The sequence below is a fragment of the Eptesicus fuscus genome, chromosome 16 (genome assembly GCF_027574615.1).
Source record: "Eptesicus fuscus isolate TK198812 chromosome 16, DD_ASM_mEF_20220401, whole genome shotgun sequence".
NCBI classification, from domain to species: domain Eukaryota; kingdom Metazoa; phylum Chordata; class Mammalia; order Chiroptera; family Vespertilionidae; genus Eptesicus; species Eptesicus fuscus.
Genome location: NC_072488.1, coordinates 62,206,508 through 62,227,568, shown reverse-complemented (window position 1 = coordinate 62,227,568; position 21,061 = coordinate 62,206,508). Strand labels below are relative to the sequence as shown.

Sequence of the window (21,061 nt, the reverse complement as noted above, 5' to 3'; positions counted from 1 at the left end):
CAGACATCAAATCACTGCCACAGAGGCCACCCCCCCACACACACACTCACAAGTAGTATGGTCCAAGGGGGTGACTCCTAAGGCAAGGCTCCCATGGCAGCTGATGCTCACCATGCCAGGTGAGGAAGCCAGACCTGAAAGCCCAAGCCCCTGAGTACCCAAACTGCAGGGCATTGTGGGCCAGGGCCCTGAGGAGGCCCCAGGACAAGCATCTTCCCAGAGGCTGTGCAGAAGGAGGGGAGGAACCTCTGGCTAGAGGCCGGGGTGAGGAATGCTGGCGTCTTTGCAGGCCAAGACAGGGCTGAGGGACACTCCCCCCCCCCCCCCCCCCGCTCACCCCCGTGCACGAATTTCGTGCACCGGGCCTCTAGTGATATTAGAGTCACACTAGTGTCCCGGTGCACAGATTCATGCATATTGAAAGGAAATTAATTAGAAGAAGTATTTTAATATCGCTATTCGCCCTTTCTCTATAATAGAAGTGTCAACCAAATTCACAATCGACAATGACAGATCGAAACACACGTGATTGGCGCCAGCAAGAGCTTTGTATGTACCGCGCATGCACGAGTCAACTTAGCCTTTTATATATATAGAATAAACTTGCTTCATTAGACCTGCTTTGAGATGTAGCTAAAACTTTTCCAGCCCAGTAAAGCATCCCAACTTCTTTTTCAGGTAATTGTCAGCAATACAGCAGTAAATATCAACACAAAGCAGATTATTATTGTAGATCACACAGGGAGAACAAAGGGTAAAATATTTAACTGCAGCAGTGTTTGACTATATTCTGTGCAGTGAGAAAACCTGAAGGCATTTTCAAGGTCCACCATTTCTTAAATCTCTTCAGTCGGGTCAAGTTTCTAAACTTTCTAAATTTCCATTTTCTGGCTAATGAAAAGAAAATAGTATTCCATAGTCTCCTATCTACCTACTCCAGGACTTCTGTGAGGATCAAATGAGATGACACACGTGAAAATGCTTCACAGACATTTGGTTGAACTGTAAAATGTTTGCACCTGGCTATAAAGGAAGTTGTGTCCCTGGGCTGAAGAAACTGCAAGAAGGCTAGTCGCTAGGGAGAGGAAGCCAGGCGTTGCTATGTGACGTTGTTACCTGGCACCTATAGTGACTGTTTCTGAGTGGGGCTGGGCTGTGGGCTGTATTTTGTACCATGGGGTCTTGGCAGTGTCAGCTGCAATTTGCTGGGGTGTCGCTTCAGGGTGGTGGCGGGGTCTGTGTCACACTTGGGAAAAGCCGAATGTTGGTTTGTCAATGCCAGGTCCGTGGTGCTGTTTATTTTTAAATGGGCAGTGCGCAACATGACAGCTCCTGCGTGATGCATCTGCCCCCTGGTGGTCAGTGTGTGTCATAGCTACCAGTCGGATGGACGGACACTTAGCCTTTTATATATACAGGTATGCTTAGCCCATGGACACAGACAATAGAGTGGTGAAGGCCTGGTAAGTGCAGGTGCGGGTTAGAGGGGGTCAATGGTTAAAAAATAATCAAAGGGAAATCTACAATACTTTCAACAATAAAGATAAATTAAAAAAAGAAAAGCTAAAGCAAATGTCATATGATCTCACTCATTCCTGGTATATTTTTTAAAAGGAAACCAAAAACAAACGAACAAACTCATAGAGGCAGACAACAGATCAGGGGCTGGGCCTGGGGCTGGGGTGCAAGAGGGTGAAACATGTAAAGGGCCATCTGTACGGTAACAAATGGGAGCTGGACTTTGGAGTGAGTACAACACAGCTGGACTGTATAATGCTGCACAACTGAACCATGTAGACTGCAATAAGCAAGTGCCATGCCCACTCACACAGCCAGGTCGGGAAACATCCTCGAAGGAAAGAAGGTGGGACCTGCACGGGGACCTGAGTTCAGGGGGGGCTCTCAGAGAGGGGGCGTGGTGGGAAGACATTAGAGCAGCCGAGAAGGAAGCCAAAGAACTCAACATGCGCGACCTGCAGAGCCAATGAGCACGCCAGAGAGACGTGGTGTCTGCAACCCCAGAGGGAGCTGGTGCCAGGCAGGCATGGCCTTGGGGCTGCCCCGTGAGAGGCAGCGGGAGAGGCTTAGCCTGGGTACAGGGAGGCCTCTGCACGAAGGCCCTCACGGGAGCTTGTGAAGGTTTGGGGGGAGGATTTAAGCAAGAACAGAACTTCCTGACTTCTGGGGACAGAATGGATTCTGAGAGCCGTTGAGGGTTGCTGGGATGCCAACAGCAATCCCCGACGCCAACCAGGGTCCTAATTCCATTCAGTCGGCACCGACCACCTGCCGGTGTGCAGACCCCATACGTCAAGGACAGTTGCTCACAGACTGCCCATCTCTGGTGTCAGCCAGCCCCAGGCTCACCCGCACCGATGACCAACCAGCTCTCATGCGGGAGTTCCTGTGACCCCCTAGTTCACTAATCCACCAGCAGGATCGCAGGGATCACAGAGGCACCATGCTCACAGCTTTACCATGAGGATGCGGTCGGGAGCAGTCTAGTGGGGAGGTGCATAGTTCAAGGTCTGGGGAGAGGGGCAGAGAGTGTCCAGGCCCTTTCCCCATGGCACTGGGCATGTCGTTCCCCCTCCCCCCCCCGCCCCCGAGAACATCACATGCTCACCACCCACTGATGCTTCAGTGGCCAGAGCTTTCTTGGGGCCTTAGCCCCTCTCCCCTCCCTGCAGGTTGGGGATGGGCCTGAAAAAGTTCCCACCCTCATCATGCACTGTCTTCCTGGTGTGGTCAGCCCACTTGCTCCAGCTCAGAGACTATCCCAGGGCCCCTGGCCCCCCTCTTTAGCATACGCCCAGGTATGGTGGAATGGGCCTCCTTATGAATAACCAAGGGCACTCCAACCACCGGAACTTCCAAAGGTTAGGAGCTCTGTGTAAGGAAAAGAAACAAGGAGCAGAGAGATGTCTGTTCTATTGCATCACAGGAAGGCAGGAAGGTTAGTTGGTGACCAATAGCACTCAGCATCGAAAGGAACAATGGAGAGGAGCCTGGCCTCTGTGTAGCTGGTCAGCCAGGAAGAGGGTGGGCCAGGAGGGAGAAGGAGGAAAGCAGCTCCCACAGGAGCCAGGCTGCTCCAGGGAGAGGAGCCGGGGGCCCAGACAAGCCGGAGGCTGTGAGGGAAACGAGCCCCAAGAAGGAGGAAGCAGATGGGACGAGTCCTAACACAACCCCCCTGCTACTCGTTTGCTTTTGGGACAAACTGTGCTAAGAGCCCTGAAGAGACTCTTGTTGGTATGAACACCAAACGGCCTCCAGCAGGAAGAAACCTTCTCTCATAGGCCGGTCTGTTTTAGTCTTTAAAACCTGCAGCGGAGCCTTTAGGTTTCTGCCCTCCAGCCATCAGGGAAGCTGCTCAATACTGTAATCCCACAGGCAGATCCTCTCCAACTCTTCACTCAGCGTGGACCTTTCAGAAACAGCTGGCCTATCTGTGCCTTATTCTGTGAACACAGAGATGACACATGAGACCTGGCACTGACCCTTGCTGCACTGATGCCAGAGGGCAGGGCCAGCAGCACCCAGCGCTCAGGATGGGCGAGGCCCGGGGTGTTGCAGTCGGGGGAGGGGGGAGGGTCGAGGCCAGGAAGCGGAGGGCAGGGCCAGCAGCACTCAGCGATCCTGATTGGCGAGGCCTGGGGTGTTGCAGTTGGGGGAGGGCCGAGGCCAGGAAGTGCCTGAGTGCAAAGTCCCAAACAACAGGCCTGGCTCCGGGCGGGACCAGCAGGCCAGCGGCTTTTCCCTTCCCAGTGCACAGGCTCCCAGGAGGCCTGAGGTCAGAGGGCGCTGCCTGGAGGGTATCAGGCCACAGCTCTGTGCTGACAAGAGCCCGCAGCCTGTGGGAATAGCACTCTGACTCCTGACACCAATGACCTTGAACAGAATGGAGGAGTTGAAATGTGATGGGACAGAGCGCATAACTGTGGACTACGTGAAGGGAATCCTTCAACCCACGCCCACCTGCGACAACTGGGACCAGATCTGGGACTTCCAGGCCAGGCCTGACGACCTGCTCATCTGCACCTACCCTAAAGCAGGTGGGGCGGAGCAGGGGAGCCGCGAGGGGGCGGGAAATGCATTTATAGGGAAATAAAGAGATGATCTGGGTTTGAGTGGAGGGCTGCTGGCTGGGCAGTGAGGGCTACAGCAAATCGCAGTGGAAACTGAAACTGAAACAAGTTTTAAGTGTTTAATTCTTCCAGTGACGCACATTTCTTTTTACCTCCTCGGCAAAGAACGCACGGGCTCTAGGCTTGTTGATTGATTTGTTCCCAAGGCAGGCCTTCCTTGTGGGCCTTGGACCAAAGCCGCTCTGTGTGAGTGAGCAGGAAAGGGACCCAGGCTGATTTGGGGATGATTAGGGGAACTGTGGTTCTGCATTGCTGACCGGCTCAGCAGCCCTCAAAATCTGCAGGCAGGATCGGAGAGCTGTTCTCCTAAGGAACAGTGCAGCTCAGTCAACAGGACAGCTCCCAGGGAATGGCTGAGGCAGGAAACAATGAACTGCACACATAAGTCTACTGCACACTGTAGCCTTTTCATAAAAATCATACTATGGTAAAACAAGGTGTAAAGAATGATGTTTTCTCAATTCCATCATAAATCAGGTTTCACAATGCACACAGATGTCTAACATGCACTTGACCATCTTAAGGATATAGTACACTAACGGTCTACTCCTCTCCACCTCCTGCTTATTAACAAGGGACAACGTGGACTCAGGAGATAGTGGACTTCATACTGAATGATGGTGATGTTGACAGAACTCAACGAGCACCTACTCACGTGCGGTTTCCTTTCATCGAATGGATCATCCCGTCCATAGGATCGGGTGAGTGTGGAATAACCTCACTTGATTGCACTCCTAAATGCAGACTCAGAATGCTGACTGTCAAATAGCCTCTCACAACTCCAGACATTCGCACAAGTGATGATGGGTTTTGTGACTCTGTCTTTTCAAAACACTGTATCAGGCCAATGCTGTACTCCAGCCATCTCTTCTAACGAGTCACTGCTTATACGGAAGGAAGGTAAATTTTGATCCTCCAATTAGACATTAATTTTACTCCACCAGGAGGAGCCTCAGTGACTTCCTGGTCAACAGGTTTGGATTTTTTGGGTTCTTATTCGTTTGGTTTGCTGTTTGTAATGGTTAGACATTGTTCAAGCCAGAACATTAATTCACAGGTTAGACACATCCTCGCAGGTCAGAGCACAGAGCTGCCTTACCTTGTCCAGTTGGCCCTGAGGTGGTAACAATGAACGCAGCAGTGTTTTGAAGCACAGAGAACAATATGGGAAATGATCAAAATCATTTTACAGGCTTGGAACAAGCTAATGCGATGCCCTCGCCACGGACCCTGAAAACACACCTTCCCTTCCAATTACTGCCTCCGTCTTTCCTGGAGAAAAACTGTAAGGTAAACAGCAGCAGGAAATCTGAGTTATGCTCTGGTCTTCACTCTATTTCCTCGGAAAGCACTTCACTTATTAAAGGGTTCACCTCTTCACCACAACCGCATGCACACGGCTATGAGCTTTCCATCTCCCACGCCCACCTCACCGGGATCAGCATCCCAAAGACCCTGTCCGGAAGGATGGACGGACCGACGTAGCTTGTGGGCAATAACCATCGCGCAGCGGCCTCATGGGCTATTTCTCTCCCTCCTTCCAGATAATCTATGTGGCAAGAAACCCCAAGGACAACCTGGTGTCTTACTACCATTTCCACAGGATGAATAAAGCGCTTCCGGCCCCAGGGACCTGGGAAGAGTATTTTGAGAGCTTTCTGTCTGGGAAAGGTATGAACCTTCTGCTCTGAACCCCTTTCTAAGCCTCAAACACCATAAAAAGGGCCATTTCCTGAGTACCCATGGGGCTGCCTTCTTGGATGTGAGGGGATCACCACCTGACACTGGGAGCTCACTCCTTCGTGGAGTGTCAGCTGGTGAGCGGGGACCCCCTGGCCCCACCTCATTCCCTGGCCCCACCCCACTCTCCTGGCCCCTCTCCACTCCCCTTGCTCTGTCCCATTCCCCTGGCCCCATCCTGTTCCCCTGGACCCGTCCCACGCCCTGTCCCCTGTCACACGCCCTGTCTCCTGTCCCATTCCCCTGGCCCCATCCTGTTCCCCTGGACCCGTCCCACGCCCTTTTCCCCTGCCCTCTCCCCTCCCTCCCTCCCATTCCCCTGGCCCTGGTCCACTCCCTTTCCCCCCATCCCACGCCCTGGCCCCGCCCTGTCTTGCAGTGTGCTGGGGCTCATGGCACGACCACGTGAAAGGATGGTGGGAAGCCAGAGACCAACACCGCATCCTCTACCTCTTCTACGAGGACCTGAAGATGGTGAGGGGCAGCAGTGTTCCTATTTGACCATGAAATATTACATCACAGCGTGGGGGCACATCAGGGCCTCGCAGAGTGAAAGGGAGCAAGAATGGCTTCATTTCACTGGAGGTAGCTGCCCCGTGCGAAATGCCCCCGGCTGTCCTGGCTCCCGCCTCGCACGTCTCCCGCAGCTCCTGCTGCTGGTCCCTCGCCCGCCTTCCAGCACATCTATTTTACATTCTGCTTAGGAGGGAAACGCTTTTCTAACACACTTTTTTCATTGAGGAACATCAATTTCAAGAACAGTTTAAGAAATGATGGTATAATGGGAAAATACTAATGATTTAGAGTCAGAATTATTGAATTCAAATTCTGGCTTTATTGCCAGATATAAAATATCGAGAGTGAAAAAAGCATCATTTTCTATGTTTTTTTTTTTTTAAATATATTTTTATTGATTTTTTTACAGAGAGGAAGAGAGAGGGATAGAGAGTTAGAAACATCCATGAGAGAGAAACATCGATCAGCTGCCTCTTGCACACCCCCTACTGGGGATGTGCCTGCAACCAAGGTACATGCCCTTGACCGGAATCGAACCTGGGACCCTTGAGTCCGCAGGCTGACGCTCTATCCACTGAGCCAAACCGGTTTCGGCATCTATGTTTTTTTTTAAAAAATATATTTTTATTGATTTTTTACAGAGAGGAAGAGAGAGGGATAGAGAGTTAGAAACATCAATGAGAGAGAAACATCGATCAGTTGCCTCTTGCACACCCCCTACTGGGGATGTGCCCGCAACCAAGGTACATGCCCTTGACCGGAATCGAACCTGGGACCCTTGAGTCCGCAGGCTGACGCTCTATCCACTGAGCCAAACCGGTTTCGGCTCTATTTTTTTTTTTTTTTAATATATTTTTATTGATTTTTTTACAGAGAGGAAGAGAGAGGGATAGAGAGTTAGAAACATCAATGAGAGAGAAACATCGATCAGTTGCCTCTTGCACACCCCCTACTGGGGATGTGCCCGCAACCAAGGTACATGCCCTTGACCGGAATAGAACCTGGGACCCTTGAGTCCGCAGGCCGACGCTCTATCCATTGAGCCAAACCGGTTTCGGCTTTTTTTATGTTTTTAATTGAGATCATTGATGTGTAATATAGTGTTAGTTTCAGGTATACAACAGGATGACTTGATATTTGTACTCCTTGCAAAATGAGCACCACAGTAAGTCTATTTAACATCTGCACCAAATAGAGTTATAACTATTTCCTGTAGTTGGAACTTTAAGATCTACTTGCTCCTCAACTTTCAGGTATGCAACACAGTATCATTAACCACAGCCGCCTGCTGCACAGACACCCCTGACTGACTGAGCAGACAGCTGCGAGTCTGTACCTCTGACCCCTCACCCACTCCTCCCAGCCCTGCCCTGCCCCTTGCAACCCCAGTTTGTTCCCCGTGTCTATATTCTTATTTTGTTTTGTTTTAAATTGCACTCTATGGTTTTTTTTTAAAACAAATAGCTTATTATATTTCTAGTATTCTAATACACAGGTAGTCTAACCTCAGAGTCCCTAAACCCTTTTGCATGTTCTGTGGTCATATTCTGGAATATTCCCTGAATGCAGTCACACAAAGCTCACAGTTTTTAGCACTCTTGCTGATCCCTAGTCTGTAGGAGGCCAATTAAATTAAGCACTTTTTGTTGTTGTTGTTGTTGTAAATCCTCACCCAAGTGTATGTTTTTTTTCCATTGGCTTTCTGAGAGGGTGGAAGGGAGAGGGAGAAAGAGAAACATCGATGTGAGAGACACATGGATTGGCTGCTTCCCACACCTGCCTTGACTTGGGCCAGGGATCCAGCCTGCAACTGAGGTATGTGCCCCTGAGCAGAATCGAACCCGTGACTCTTCAGTTCACAGGTAGGGGCTCTAATCACTGAGTCCCCAGCCTGGGCAAATTAAACATCCACCCTTTTAAAGCAGAAGCTCATCATAAAACAGAAGATACCTTTGTGGGGTACACTCCTCCACTTGCCCTCCCTCACTCCTTCTAGAAACAGGGACGTCCCACGGCCACATCTCCCAGGGCTTTTCGTCCCTCTGATGAGAGAACAGTGGCTCCCTTAGGCACTGAGACACCTACGCACGGGGCGGAGGGACTGGGCCCGGAGTCGTCAGCCATGGGCGCCTCTCAGTCGCCCCCTGAGTGTAACAGGTCCTCTCCATCCTCGGCCACACAGCAATGTCTGGGCGCGTTTCTGTCAAAGGCAGAGCTAGCGGCAGCCTCCCCTGGTCAGGCCTCATCGCCTGCCTCGTGCCTCTGCGGTACCTTCGTTCTCATCACTGGGCTACGGACTCCCTGCTGGACACGTGGCCGACCAAGACCCTCCAGTAACTGCCCGAGCAGGGCATTTGGAAATAAGTTTAGTAGAGCATTCCCCACACACTGCACATCATCCTCAGCGGTGCTTCCATCTCAGAACAGGAAAAGCTTAATAATTACAGTTAATTTTTAAAAATCTGTGTCACCGTATTAAAATGAGTCATTTCTGGAAAGTTGAGCATTTGTGAGGCAGGATTATTTATTATTTTATGTTACTTATCAATATTATTAATTCAATGCAATATTTTAAAAACTATTTTATATCAAATCTTCACGTTTCTTTTCACTCTGATCACAGAATCCAAAGCATGAAATTCGGAAGCTGGGAGAATTTATTGGAAAAAAGCTGGATGACAACGTCCTAGATAAAATTGCCTATCACACTTCGTTTGATGTCATGAAGCAAAATCCCATGGCAAACTACTCGACAGTCCCCGCTGAGGTCATGGACCACTCGGTCTCTCCGTTCATGAGGAAAGGTGGTTCTCTCTCTGTTGGTCATGACCCTAAAAGAACTGTCGAGGACCCCAGGGCCTGTGGGGAGGTTTCCATGGATAAGAAAAACAAGGTCCATAATAAATGATGCTGGGGAAGGAGTATTTAAGAGACCACAGATGAAATGAAATCAATGTTTAGCCACAACTAGAGAGTAAGGTTTAGTGTCTAAACCCAATGCCTTATCTCACTCCCCTCCAGAGTTCTAGATGATAAGGTGGAAATGCTGACTTCAGTCCAATGGAGCAAAGCATCCACTGTGTAGATAGCTCGATGCTGCCTGACATGCAAGAGGGCAGGGAAAAGACAGGAAAGCCCCCAGGCCTGTGGTTTTAACGTGAGGTCCCCACCCCCACCACAACGTGGCTCAGGGGTAGCAGGCTCTCCTGGCCCCACAATCAGACAGACGTCCTCTTCCCTTGGACGGAAAGGGACAGGCTGGCAGGAGGAATGCCGCACCCAGACCTGCCCTCCTGCAGGGTGAGTGGACACCGCACCCAAGAGCAGGGCAGAGAGCACAGTCCTGAGCAGCTCTGACTCCCACACCTCTTTCAGGGGCCGTCGGAGACTGGAGGAATCACTTCACCGTGGCTCAGAACGAGCGGTTTGACGAAGACTATCAGCGGAAAATGGCTGGGACAAGTCTAACTTTCCACTTCCAGTTCTAGAGAGAGAGAAAGTGTTTTAGTTTATTACCCAGCTCACTGGGCAACAACCGATAGAAGTTTCATTCCCCAGACACACCGCATTGGGCCCGGGTTCTCAGACCAGTTGTTGGTCATGTTTGCTTTTGCTCACTCTACAAAGGGAAGATCAGAGTTAGCAGCGACTGGGGACGGTGGGGATGGGAACTGTCGGGAGGAGGTTCAATAAACTCCTATTACACACGTGACACTGGTGCTAATGATCATTCTGCTGAAGCTTGCAGGTCATGTGCTGGCTAACATTAAAAATTCTCTAGTCACATAAAACACACTCAAGTTTTCAGATGAAGTGTTGGTTAAAGGTAGGTTTTTTTTATTGATTAATTTTAGAGGGGTGGGGTCGGGGGAGATAAACATCGACTTGCTGTTCTACTTATGTATCCATTGATCACTTCTTGTATGTGCCCTGACTGGGGATTGAACCCACAACCTTGGCATAATGGAGACAATGCTCTTGCTACCTGGGCTACCCGGCCAGGGCCAAGCTGAATTTTAATGCCGCACTGAAATGTGTAAACAGCGACTAATTCCAGCAATGGGCTTGACAGCCAGGTGCCCATCCAGTGGCTGCTTCCCCCTGATGTCTCCAGGTCACCCCAGGGCTCAGGCTAGAACACCTTCCTCCCCATCTCTTGCCACTACCTGGGCACTTGGCTGGACTCGCTTCCACCCACAAGTGCTACTGTTCAGCCCACCTTACTCTGACGCTCTGAGTGCCTCCACAGTCACCTTCTCACATGCAGCACCACGTGCCACGTGCCCTACATGCTGCCACCTCCATGGCCCCCTCCCGCCAAAACCTGTGCTTCCCGTCTAGGCGAGTGTGGGCTTTCTGACGCGTTTCTCTGCTCATCACACCTGCCAGGGCTCTTCTCCTGCAGTGAAACTCTGATTACATTCCCCTAGTGCTGCATTTTCCAATAATGCCCACGTTTCCCTGTCTGAGAGCTGCATCCAGGTTTTCAGCCATGAATTCAGAGGCAGCTATAACTGTATGTGATACAGGTGATCCCATTTTCCAAACCGCCTCGTACTGCAGCCAGTCAGCCTCCCACTGAGCCTGTTCACATCTGTCAGGTTCCTGAACTACTGGCTTCATTGTCCTGGGCCTCCACCGGGAATCCCCTCCTTCTCTGTGCCCTGCACACGGGCAGCGTGCCCAGTCCCCGCACCTCCTGCTCCTGAAGAGACTGTCCCTCTGACTCCTCTACACTTGGTATAATTCACCTTTTTATTAATATTAAAGCATATTGTGCTGTTACTTGTCTGTCTATGTTGTCTTTACTGTGCTTGTTTAAATTTCCTCTGTGTATTTTTCTCCAAGATAGGGACAATATGCTTCACTGCACACCAAACAGCACGTACCCTGCACAGAAATAAGGAACTGGAAGAACATTTCACTCAAGAAAATTCTGAAAAGCCAACTGTTTATATCCTAAAGAGCCCTCTAACGGCTCTCATCTGTAGCTAGCTGTGCAATAAGGTGGGAAAAACCACGCGTGGCTATTTAATTAATTAACATTTAAACTTTAGCTCCTCACTCGCACCAACCAGGTTTCTAGGGCTCAGGAGCACATGTGACTGGGCCTATCGTTTGGATTGCGCGTTTTATAAAACACTAGTGGCCGGTGCACAAATTCCTGCACATTGAAAGGAAATTAATTGGAAGAAATATTTTAATATCGCTATTCACCCTTTCTCTATAATAGAAGTGTCAACCAAATTTATGATCGACAATGACAGATGAAAACACACACATGTGATTGGCACCAGCAAGAGCTTTATACGTACCGCGCATGCATGAGTCAACTTAGCCTTTTATAGACATAGAATAAACTTGCTTCATTAGACCTGCTTTCTGATTTAGCTAAACTTTTTCCAGCTCAGTGAAGCACCCCAACTTCTCTTTCAGGTAATTATCAGCAACACAGCAGTAAATATCAACACAACGCAGATTATTATTGTAGATCACACAGGGAGAACAAAGGGTAAAATATTAAACTGTAGCAGTGTCTGACTATATTCTGAGCAGTGAGAAAACCTGAAGTCATTTTCAAGGTCCATCATTTCTTACTTCTTTTCAGTCGGGTCAAGTTTCTAAGCTTTCTAAATCTCCATTTTCCGGCTAATGAAAAGAAAATAGGAATCTACTGAGTCTCCTATCTACCTACTCCAGGACTTCTGTGAGGATCAAATGAGATGAGGCACGGGAAAACGCTTCACAGACATTTGGTTAAAGTGTGAAATGTTTCCACCTGTGTTCCTGGAACTCCAAGGAAGCTAGTCACTAGGGAGAGGAAGCTGGGCATTGCTACCTGATGTCATTACCTGGCACTCACAGCGACCATTTCCGGGCTGGGCTATGGGCTGCATTTTGCGCCATGGGGTCTTGGCAGCATCAGCTGCGATTTGGTGGGCTGTCGCTCCAGGATGGTGGCAGGGCATGTGTCCCACTTGGGGGAAGCTGAATGTTGCTTTCTGGGTGCCAGGTCCACGGTGTCATTTCTCTGTGCACGTCATGGCAGCTCCTGCATTGAGCATCTGTGCCCTCGTGGTCAGTGTGCATCACAGTGACCGGTCGGAAGGTGGGAAGGATACTTAGCATATTAGCCTTTTATATAGATAGAGACCTGGTGCACAAATTTGTGCATGGGTGGGGAACCTCGGCCTGGCTGGCGATTGAGGTCCATTGGGGGGGGGAGGGGGGAGGGGAAAAGGGGAGGTCAGGGCCGCTGGCCAGGGGAAGGGACCCTGGGAGGTTGGCCAGCCGGCCCCCCAGTCAGGGCCTATCAGGGGGCTGGCTGGCAGAGGGGAGGGACAGAAGAATGTTGGCTGGCTGGTCGAAGAGGCCAACAGGCAGGGGGGAGGGGCCGTGGAGGTTAGCCGGCTGGGCAGAGGGGCTGCAGGAGGTTGGCAGTGGGAGCACACTGACCACCAGAGGGCAGCTTCTGCATTGAGCGCCTGCCCCTGGTGGTGAGTGCACGTCATAGCGACTGGTCGACCAGTCATTCTGGTCATTCGGTTGTAACGGTCATTTAAGCTTTTATATATATCGATTTCTATCACCAGAAAGAGATCTGACGGACAAGACCTTTTATTTTCACAAAAATCCTTTGGGTGCAGCCTTATGTCCCAATGGAAACTAACCCTGCAGGTAAGAGGCATTAGTAAGTTCCTCTATGGGAAGTGCTGGAACCTAGTTTGAAACGTAACTCCAGTGTTTCTAAGCCTGGGGTTTGATTTCTCAACACCAAGCCTCTTCCTTCCTGTCCTGCTCAGTCTCACCACAGGCTTCCATCACAATCACACTGACCACAGGCTGTTCGCCCGTCCCGGACCCTGAACCAGCCCAGGCTGGCCAGGAGTTGGCCACTGCCCACCCATGCTCAGGTGACATTTAATAATGTTCTACTAAATGGCTAGCCCACCCCACTGTCGAAAGTTGTGAAGTCAGCAGGGCCCCAAGTGGACTGTTGCCTCACACTTGACTACCAGGCATGTGTCCGGTCTGAACTCTGTCCTTCATGCCTTTACATCTATATTCCTCCCCTGGCACGGGCACAGCACGGCTCTGCAGGCCTGATCAGACGTGGTGCTTTCTTGGGCTGTGCCCCAGCTCCCCCGACCCCCATGACCCCGGCCTCAGAGCCTGCCAGCTCCCTGGATAAACAGCACAGGGAGAGAGGGCTTGACCTCAGGGCACTTGACCTTGCACTCAGGTTTCTACCTCTTACTTTCCTTCAAACCACCCCCATAATCTTGGCAGGTAAATCCCACCTATATATTTTGGTTACTTAACTCTAGCACAAACAGACCAATTCAACCTGTCCTTAACGTGGCCTCTCCCCTCAAATCTCTTAAAATGAGTGATTAGCATATTATGCTCGATCTATTTGTATCCCTTCTGATACCTCAAATCTATTAATACAGGGTTCATGCTCTGTGTTTTATCATACCTGAGCAATGTCCTTGGACTCCTGTGGAGGAAGTCTGGTTTGAATCAAGAAAATATGTATTAAAACAAACTGCACATAAGAGATGCAAGAAGCACGCTAGCACAGCGCAGTTGGTGCGATGATCCTATGTAAAACATGAAGACGCTTTTGTATCCAGCAATGTTGGGAAGAGACTTGTACAACTGAACAGGCTCCTGAGCCCACTGGCTGTTGCCCGTTGGTGAAGGACCAATAGAAACACAGATTTCAAATAAATACATTATGCCAATTCAAACTCAAATCTACCCCAATAAAAACACCCTCAGATAAGAAATATCACAATAAGATAGGGAATTAGAAAGTAAGTGATTTTTGCATCAACAGACGTAGAGCACCAGAGAGCCTGCAGGCCGGCAGGGCGGCACTAGTGTGAGCAAGAGATGAGACATTCCTGATTTAAACCAAACTAAAACAGGCACATCCCTGGCCAGGCGGCTCGTGTGGGCATTGTCCCGTGCAGCAAAGGGTTGCCATTGGGACCCCAGGTTATGGGCTCAATCCCCAGTGGAGGCAAACTATCGATGTTTTACTCGCACATCAACGTTTATTCTCTCTCTCCCTCTCTCTTCCTCTCTCTCTAAAATCTATATATATAAAAGCCTAAGCAACTGGCATACCAGCTGACCAGCCAGTAGCTATGACATGCACTGACCACCAGGGGGCAGATGCTCAGTGCAGGAGCTTCCAAGTGACAGCAACTTTGCAGAGTGCCCTCTAGCATTCCGGGACCCCTCGGGGGATGTTGGACTGCTGGTTTCAGCCCGACCTCCACAGGCCAGGCTGAGGGACCCCACTGGTGCATGAATCCGTGCACCGGGCCTCTAGTCAACAATAAGAAACACAGAAAACAAAACAGGGACAACCTCTTTAACAGGGAAATTGCATGAACAAGACCACAGAGGTCATTTCCCCGGAAAAGGTTTGAGTGGGCCTTTGAATTTATAGCTGGACTGATGGGTGAAGGTTTTCTCTGGTACAAAGCATAGCTGTAAAGACTGGGAGAAGTGACAGTTTTTTTCAAATGACCAAATCTCAAAGTAAGATCCCAAGGCATACAAAGACAAAGAAAAACATACTCAATCAAAAGAACAAAATAAACCCCCAGAAATCAATCCTAAAGACACATATATCTATGACAAAGAATTCAAAACAATCACCTTTAAGATGCTCGAGCTAAAGGAGACATGGGAAGAACTAAATTCAATAGGACTTAGGAGACACGATCAAACAATGTACAGTCACCCAGTACCCACAGTTTCCCTTTTAGCAATTTCAGCTGCCCGGTCAATAGCAGTTCCAAATAGTAAATGGAAAATTCCAGAAATAAGCAAGTCGTGTTTTAGATTTTGAACTATTCTGAGTAGTGGGATACAATTACACATCAACTCGCTCCATCCTTCCTGGGACATGAACCATCCCACTGCCCAGCACATCCACACTGTGTACACTACCCACCATCAGTCCTGGTCACCATCTCGATGACAAGGTTGTCCTGGTATCGAGTGCTCCTATTCCAGGAGCCCTCACTTTACTTAACAATGGTCCCAAAGTGCAGAGCAGTGCTGCGGCAATTCAGACATGCCAAAGAGAGCCGTGAAGTGCTTCCACTTTTTAAAAATGAAAATATAAAAGTTCTAAATTTAATAAGGAAGAAATCACATACTGGGGTTCCCAAGATCTACAGTAAGAACAAATCTTCTATCCATGAAACTGCAAACAAAGAAAAAGAAATTTATGCTAGTCTTGCTGTCAAACCTCACACTGCAGGAGTTATAGCCACAGTGTCTAAGTGTTCAGTTAAGATGGAAAAATATTTTAAATTTGTAGGTGGAAGACATGGCATCCTGGCTTGATGATCCTCTTTTTGTTACACAATCTGACAGACACTAGTGGCCTACCACCAAGCTTACAACATCTGTGTCATTCTCCGCACTTCATCTCATCACACAGACATGGCATCATTTCGCATCAGCATTAGAAGAATCCTATGTAATAGAAGGGTAATATGCAAATTGACCCTAATGGCAGAACGACCGGTTGCTATGACACACACTGACTACCAGGGGGCAGCCAGCAGGGCGATCAATCGGGAGGCTCCATGATCGCCCAAAGAGGGAGGCTCAGGCCACCCTCTATGGGTGATCAATCGGGGGGCTTTGCAGAACTGGGGAACCAGGGGTGTGTGGTGGCGGACGCAGGTGGGCGGGGAAGAGGGGGCGGGACCGCAGGGCCATGAGACAGCTGGAGCCATAAGGCAGCTGGGGCTGCAAGGGCCACAGCAGCTGGGACTGCAAAGGCCTACCGTTGCATGAATTTCATGCATCAAGCCTCTAGTATAACAATAAGAGAACAAACTCTCTGATTTTTAAAATGACCAAACTGAGAAGTACAAACTAGAACATGTGAAACAGAATCAATAATACTGTAATGACAATGTTTGGCACTAAGTGGCTAGTTGAAATAACCACTAAGCTGTACACAAATTAATAATGAATCTAAACTGTAATTTAAAAATACAGTTTTTAAAACAGCATGAGAATATATTTCAAATGAATAACTGGTTTTCTTCAATAAATGGCCTCTTTGTTTGAAAAAAATGACCAAAAGACCTCTTCACTAACGATCTCAATGAAGCATATGGGAAGGTGCCCTCATCGCATGCCGTCAGAGAAAGGGAAAGGAACGAGACCCACTATACACCCACTGGAGGTCAAACCTGGACCTGCGCCAGCACCAACAGCCGCTGGGATGCGGACACACAGGAGCTCCAGGCCATTGCTGGTGGGGATACAAAATGGCACAGCCGTGTTGGAAAGCAGTTTAGCAGTTTCTTACAAAACTAAGCACACTCTTACACATGACCCAACAAGTGTACATCCTGGTATTTACCCAAAAGAGCTGAAAACCTGTACCCACACAAAAGCTTGCACATAGATGCTTATAGCTGCTTTATTCATAATTGCCAAGCTGGGAGGCACTGAGGCTGTCCTTCAGGACATGCATGGATATATTGTGGCATGCCATTTTATTCATATAAAACATCTTTATATAAAACATCATATAAAAACATCATTCATATAAAACATCATATAAAACATCAGCAGGTGAGGGCAGTTGGGGAGGACCCAGGCCTGCAGTGGAGGACAGTTTGGGGGGACCAGGCTTGCAGGGGAGGGCAGTTGTGGGTGATCAGGCCTTGCAAGGCCGTATGCAAGGCTAATATGCAAAGTGTCTCCTTGGGAGTTCGACCAGAGATCGGGAGTTCGATCGCTCACTATGATGTGCGCTGACCACCACGAGGCAGCATGGAATGAAGAAAGGCCCCCATCAGCTCTGATCACTGGCCAGACCTAGGGACCCTTCCCATGCACAAATTTTGTGCACCAGGCTTCTAGTTAGTATATAATGTTCTTCTTTGACTCATATAACCTTTTTAAAATCTATTTTGTCTGATATTAGTGTAGCCCAGTGGTTCCCAACCTTTTTGGGCCATGCATCTCTAAAATTCTGATGACCCCCGCCCCTCCGTGACATATAATTCTTATTATTCAAAAAGTGAACTCCTATTCACATGGAAGAAGCCTAAAAGGCCATGAACTTGGTTTAAACAAGCTTCCAAAGAACATAGCATCCATGAAAGAGAAAAATAAAAGAACAAAAGGACAGTTAAAGTACTGAGGAAACGATCTCTAAGAAATTGTTTAAAAAATAATAATAATATGAAGTGATATGAAAAAATAGCAAATGAAGTTTCCAGACATATAAAAGAGAACTGAACTGAAATGCATAAATGTATCACACATGTCTTTATATACTGTGTATGAGGCCCCTACAACAATAAGAAAGGCAAGAAATGCACTGTTAGTAACTCATTCTCAAATTGCCCCGCTTAACAATCAAACTGCCTTCCTGTGGGGCATGTGCCTCACGCTGGGAACCTCTGGTGCAGCCATTCCTGGCTGTCTTTTGGTTATCATTTGGATGGAGTATTTTCCCCATCCTTTCACTTCCAAACCCTTTTGTCTTTGGATCCGAAGTGAGTCTCTTACAGGCAGCATATAATTGGATCATGGATTTTTCCTCCTATTCTTCAGATTTTGTCTTTTCATTAGGAAATTTAAGCCATTTACATTTCAAGTAATTACTGATGAGCCAGGACTTCTGTCATATTACTGTTTGTTTTCTATAAGTCTTTCTTTCATTTTCTGCATTACTGTCTTCTTTTATGTTTAGTTTATTTTCCATAGTGGAACATTTAAATTGCTTTTTATTTCCTGTTATATATGTTCTATAGCTATTTTTTGTGATTACCACAAGGTTTATATTTAATTTCCTAAAGTTATAACAATCTCATTTGAATTATGCCAGCTTAACATTAACACATTAAGCGCCCAACCTGTTTTGTCTTTGGGATGGAAAGTATAGTGTCAGTCACCGGTGACTGACAGGGCATTTAACGTGTTAATAATATACAAACTCTACTCCTTTCATAGTTCCATGCCCACCCCTATTTGGTTGTTGATGTCACAAACTTCTATCTTTTTACATGATTTGCCTAAAAAACATCCTATATAATAAAAGCCTAATATGCTAAGTGTCCAGTTGTCCATTCAACCAATCAAAGCATAATATGCTAATGATATGCTAAGGCTGCTCAATCACTCGTTATGACGTGCACTGACCACCAGGGTGGTAGATGCTCTGACCGGTAGGTTAGCTTGCTGATGGGGTCTGGCTGATCGGGACAGAGCGAGACAGACGGACATGCCCTGGAGCCCTCCTGTGGTCCCTCCCTGGCTGGCCACCCTCCCACATCCCTCCCCAGCCTCGTTCGTGCATCGGTGGGGTCCCTTGGCCTGGCCAGTGCCCTCTCGCAATCTGGGACCCCTTGGGGGATGTCAGAGAGCTGGTTTTGGCCTGATCCCACAGGCATAAAAGGCTAATATGCAAATTGACTGAATGGCAGAACAGCCGGTCGGTATGACGTGCACTACCAGCAGGGGGCAGATGCTCAATGCAGGAGCTGCCCCCTGGTGGTCAGTCAGCTCCCACAGCCAACCTCCATGGTCCCTTCCCCTGATCAGCCCCGATGGGAGGGCTGGCTATCCTACCTCCTGCGGTTCTTCCCCTCGGCCAGCCAATCTCCCGTGGCCCCTCCTTCTGGCCAACCAACCTCCAATGGCCCCTTCAGGGGGAGGGGCTGTGGGAGCTTGGCCACCAGTCCCAGTCAGGACTGAGTGAGATGGCTCCAATCAGCCCCAGTCACTGGCCAGGTTGAGAAACCCCACCTGTGCACGAATTTGTGAACCAGGCCTTTAGTAAACAAATAAATGCATTACTCTCTCATATTATGTAGATAACAAAATGTGTAATTATAAACCAAAGTTACAATAATACTAGCTTTTGGATTAGTACTTTTAAAAAATGTATTAGTTTCCTAAATCATATAGAAAACAAAAACTGTTGTTACAATATTACTGCCATGTATTTACCTTTATTGAGTAAACTAGAGGCCCGGTGCACGAAATTAGTGCACTGGGGAGGGTGTCCCTCAGCCCAGCCTGCACCCTCTCCAATATGGGACCCCTCGGGGGATGTCCAACTGCATGTTTAGGCCCGATCCCACCTGCATCTTGGGGCCACTGCAGAACCTCTGTCTCTCTGCAGATGAGGCAGATCCCTGCCCTCATCGCCGCGAAGCTATGAATCTGTGGCCAGAGGCCCATGTCTGTGTCTCAGCAACCCCATGCCTGCGGTTGGACATCCCTCTCACAATCTGGGACAGCTGGCTCCTAAACACTCACCTACCTGCCTGATTGCCCCCTAACTGCTCCCTTGCTGGCCTGATTGACACCTAACTGCTCCTCTGCGGGCCTGATTGCCCCCAAATATCCTCCCCTGCTGGCCTGATCACCCCCAAGGGTTTTATTAGTAAAGATATAACCCTGCACAGAAAATTTTACTAACCCTGCTGTACAATAAGGGCTTGACGATTGAATCATTAGGACCAGACACCAAGATTTCTTTTCTTTGAATAGTGGAGGGAATAATTATCTTGTCTTTAAGTTGCCCGGAAATTAAAATGAGATACTGACTTAGAAAAGTATAAAAGCGCCATATAAAGACAACTGTCTTTTTAATTAAGTGGTAAAATGAAAAACACTATTTTTATTCTCCCCTTCCTTCCTTTACAGCTTTTATTTAAACTTTGAAATTTATAAAAATTTCACTCCAATTTTCATTTCTTTACATTCAATATTATTTTGTATTGGTTTCAGGTTTTATATTAGTTACAGAATAGTGGTTAGACAATCATATACTTTACAAAGTGTTCCCCAATATTTCTAGTACCCACCTGGCATCATACCATCATTACAACACTATTGACTATATTCCCTATTTAAGTGACAATGGGTTTACAGGTTCCTTTCAGTGTTTCTTTTGGGTTGCTCGTCCTTCCTTTTCTTTCTCACTTCTTCCCTCATTTTCTTTATATAGTATCTCAATTGGCCATCAAAGCTCAGTGAAGGCACTGGGACACGCTTCATCCATTTTACAGACCAGGAAACTGAGGCCAATTCCAGTTGGCTGTGGAACTTGACTCAGCACACAGGGAGCCCTCAGAGCCATGCTCTTTGCGCTTCCTAAGAGGCAGCTGCCCAGCAAACAGAATAAACCTTCCAGTCAGGCTTCCAAGCCTCTTTCTCAAGCACCTCTTCATTGCGGATGCTCCACATTCTTTCCTCTCCATGTCCCCTGCCCCCCATTCTTTACTGCCCCCGCTTCTCCGGAGCAGGTGGAAGGCTTCACACTCACTGCCTAGGCATGCTCTGCCATGGGGCAGGGTGTCCCGGGCTTGCTTTTGGGTCAAGGCAGGAGCAGGAGTCGCCGCCTCTGAAGTGTGAAGGCCACCTGAGCAAGGCCCGTTAGCACTGGGAGCTTCTCTGAATCACGTCAGTCAGTCCAGTACCCTGCAGTGCAGCACCCCTCCACTGAGGTAGCACCGCCCCTCAACCCCGGCCTCAGGAGTGAGGGTCCTTGCCCTTCTGCCCAGGAGTCCTTCCATGCCCCTTGATCCCTGGCTGGGCCCACCTGCATCTTGGGGGCACTGCAGAACCTCTGTCTCTCTGCAGATGAG

At 48.6% G+C, this 21,061-nt stretch overlaps 1 protein-coding gene across 1 annotated transcript; it reads left to right on the top strand.

Moving 5' to 3' along the window:
• The first annotated feature begins 3,697 nt into the window (after positions 1–3,697).
• Positions 3,698–10,116, top strand: LOC103304481 (sulfotransferase 1C4-like). Its single transcript, XM_008161359.3, has 7 exons — positions 3,698–4,055; positions 4,724–4,849; positions 5,341–5,438; positions 5,693–5,819; positions 6,268–6,362; positions 9,028–9,208; positions 9,780–10,116. Exons 1-7 carry the CDS (start codon positions 3,887–3,889, stop codon positions 9,890–9,892), a joined length of 909 nt encoding a protein of 302 aa, XP_008159581.2. The 5' UTR covers positions 3,698–3,886; the 3' UTR covers positions 9,893–10,116.
• Positions 10,117–21,061: the final 10,945 nt, after the last annotated feature.

Bases quoted from the DNA above. Each gene is read 5' to 3' on its own strand.
- LOC103304481 (XM_008161359.3), top strand. From the start codon at position 3,887: ATGACCTTGAACAGAATGGAGGAGTTGAAATGTGATGGGACAGAGCGC. The intron at 4,850-5,340 runs GTGAGTGTGGAA...ATCATTTTACAG, and splicing joins CATCCCGTCCATAGGATCGG to GCTTGGAACAAGCTAATGCG. The intron at 5,439-5,692 runs GTAAACAGCAGC...CCCTCCTTCCAG, and splicing joins TCCTGGAGAAAAACTGTAAG to ATAATCTATGTGGCAAGAAA.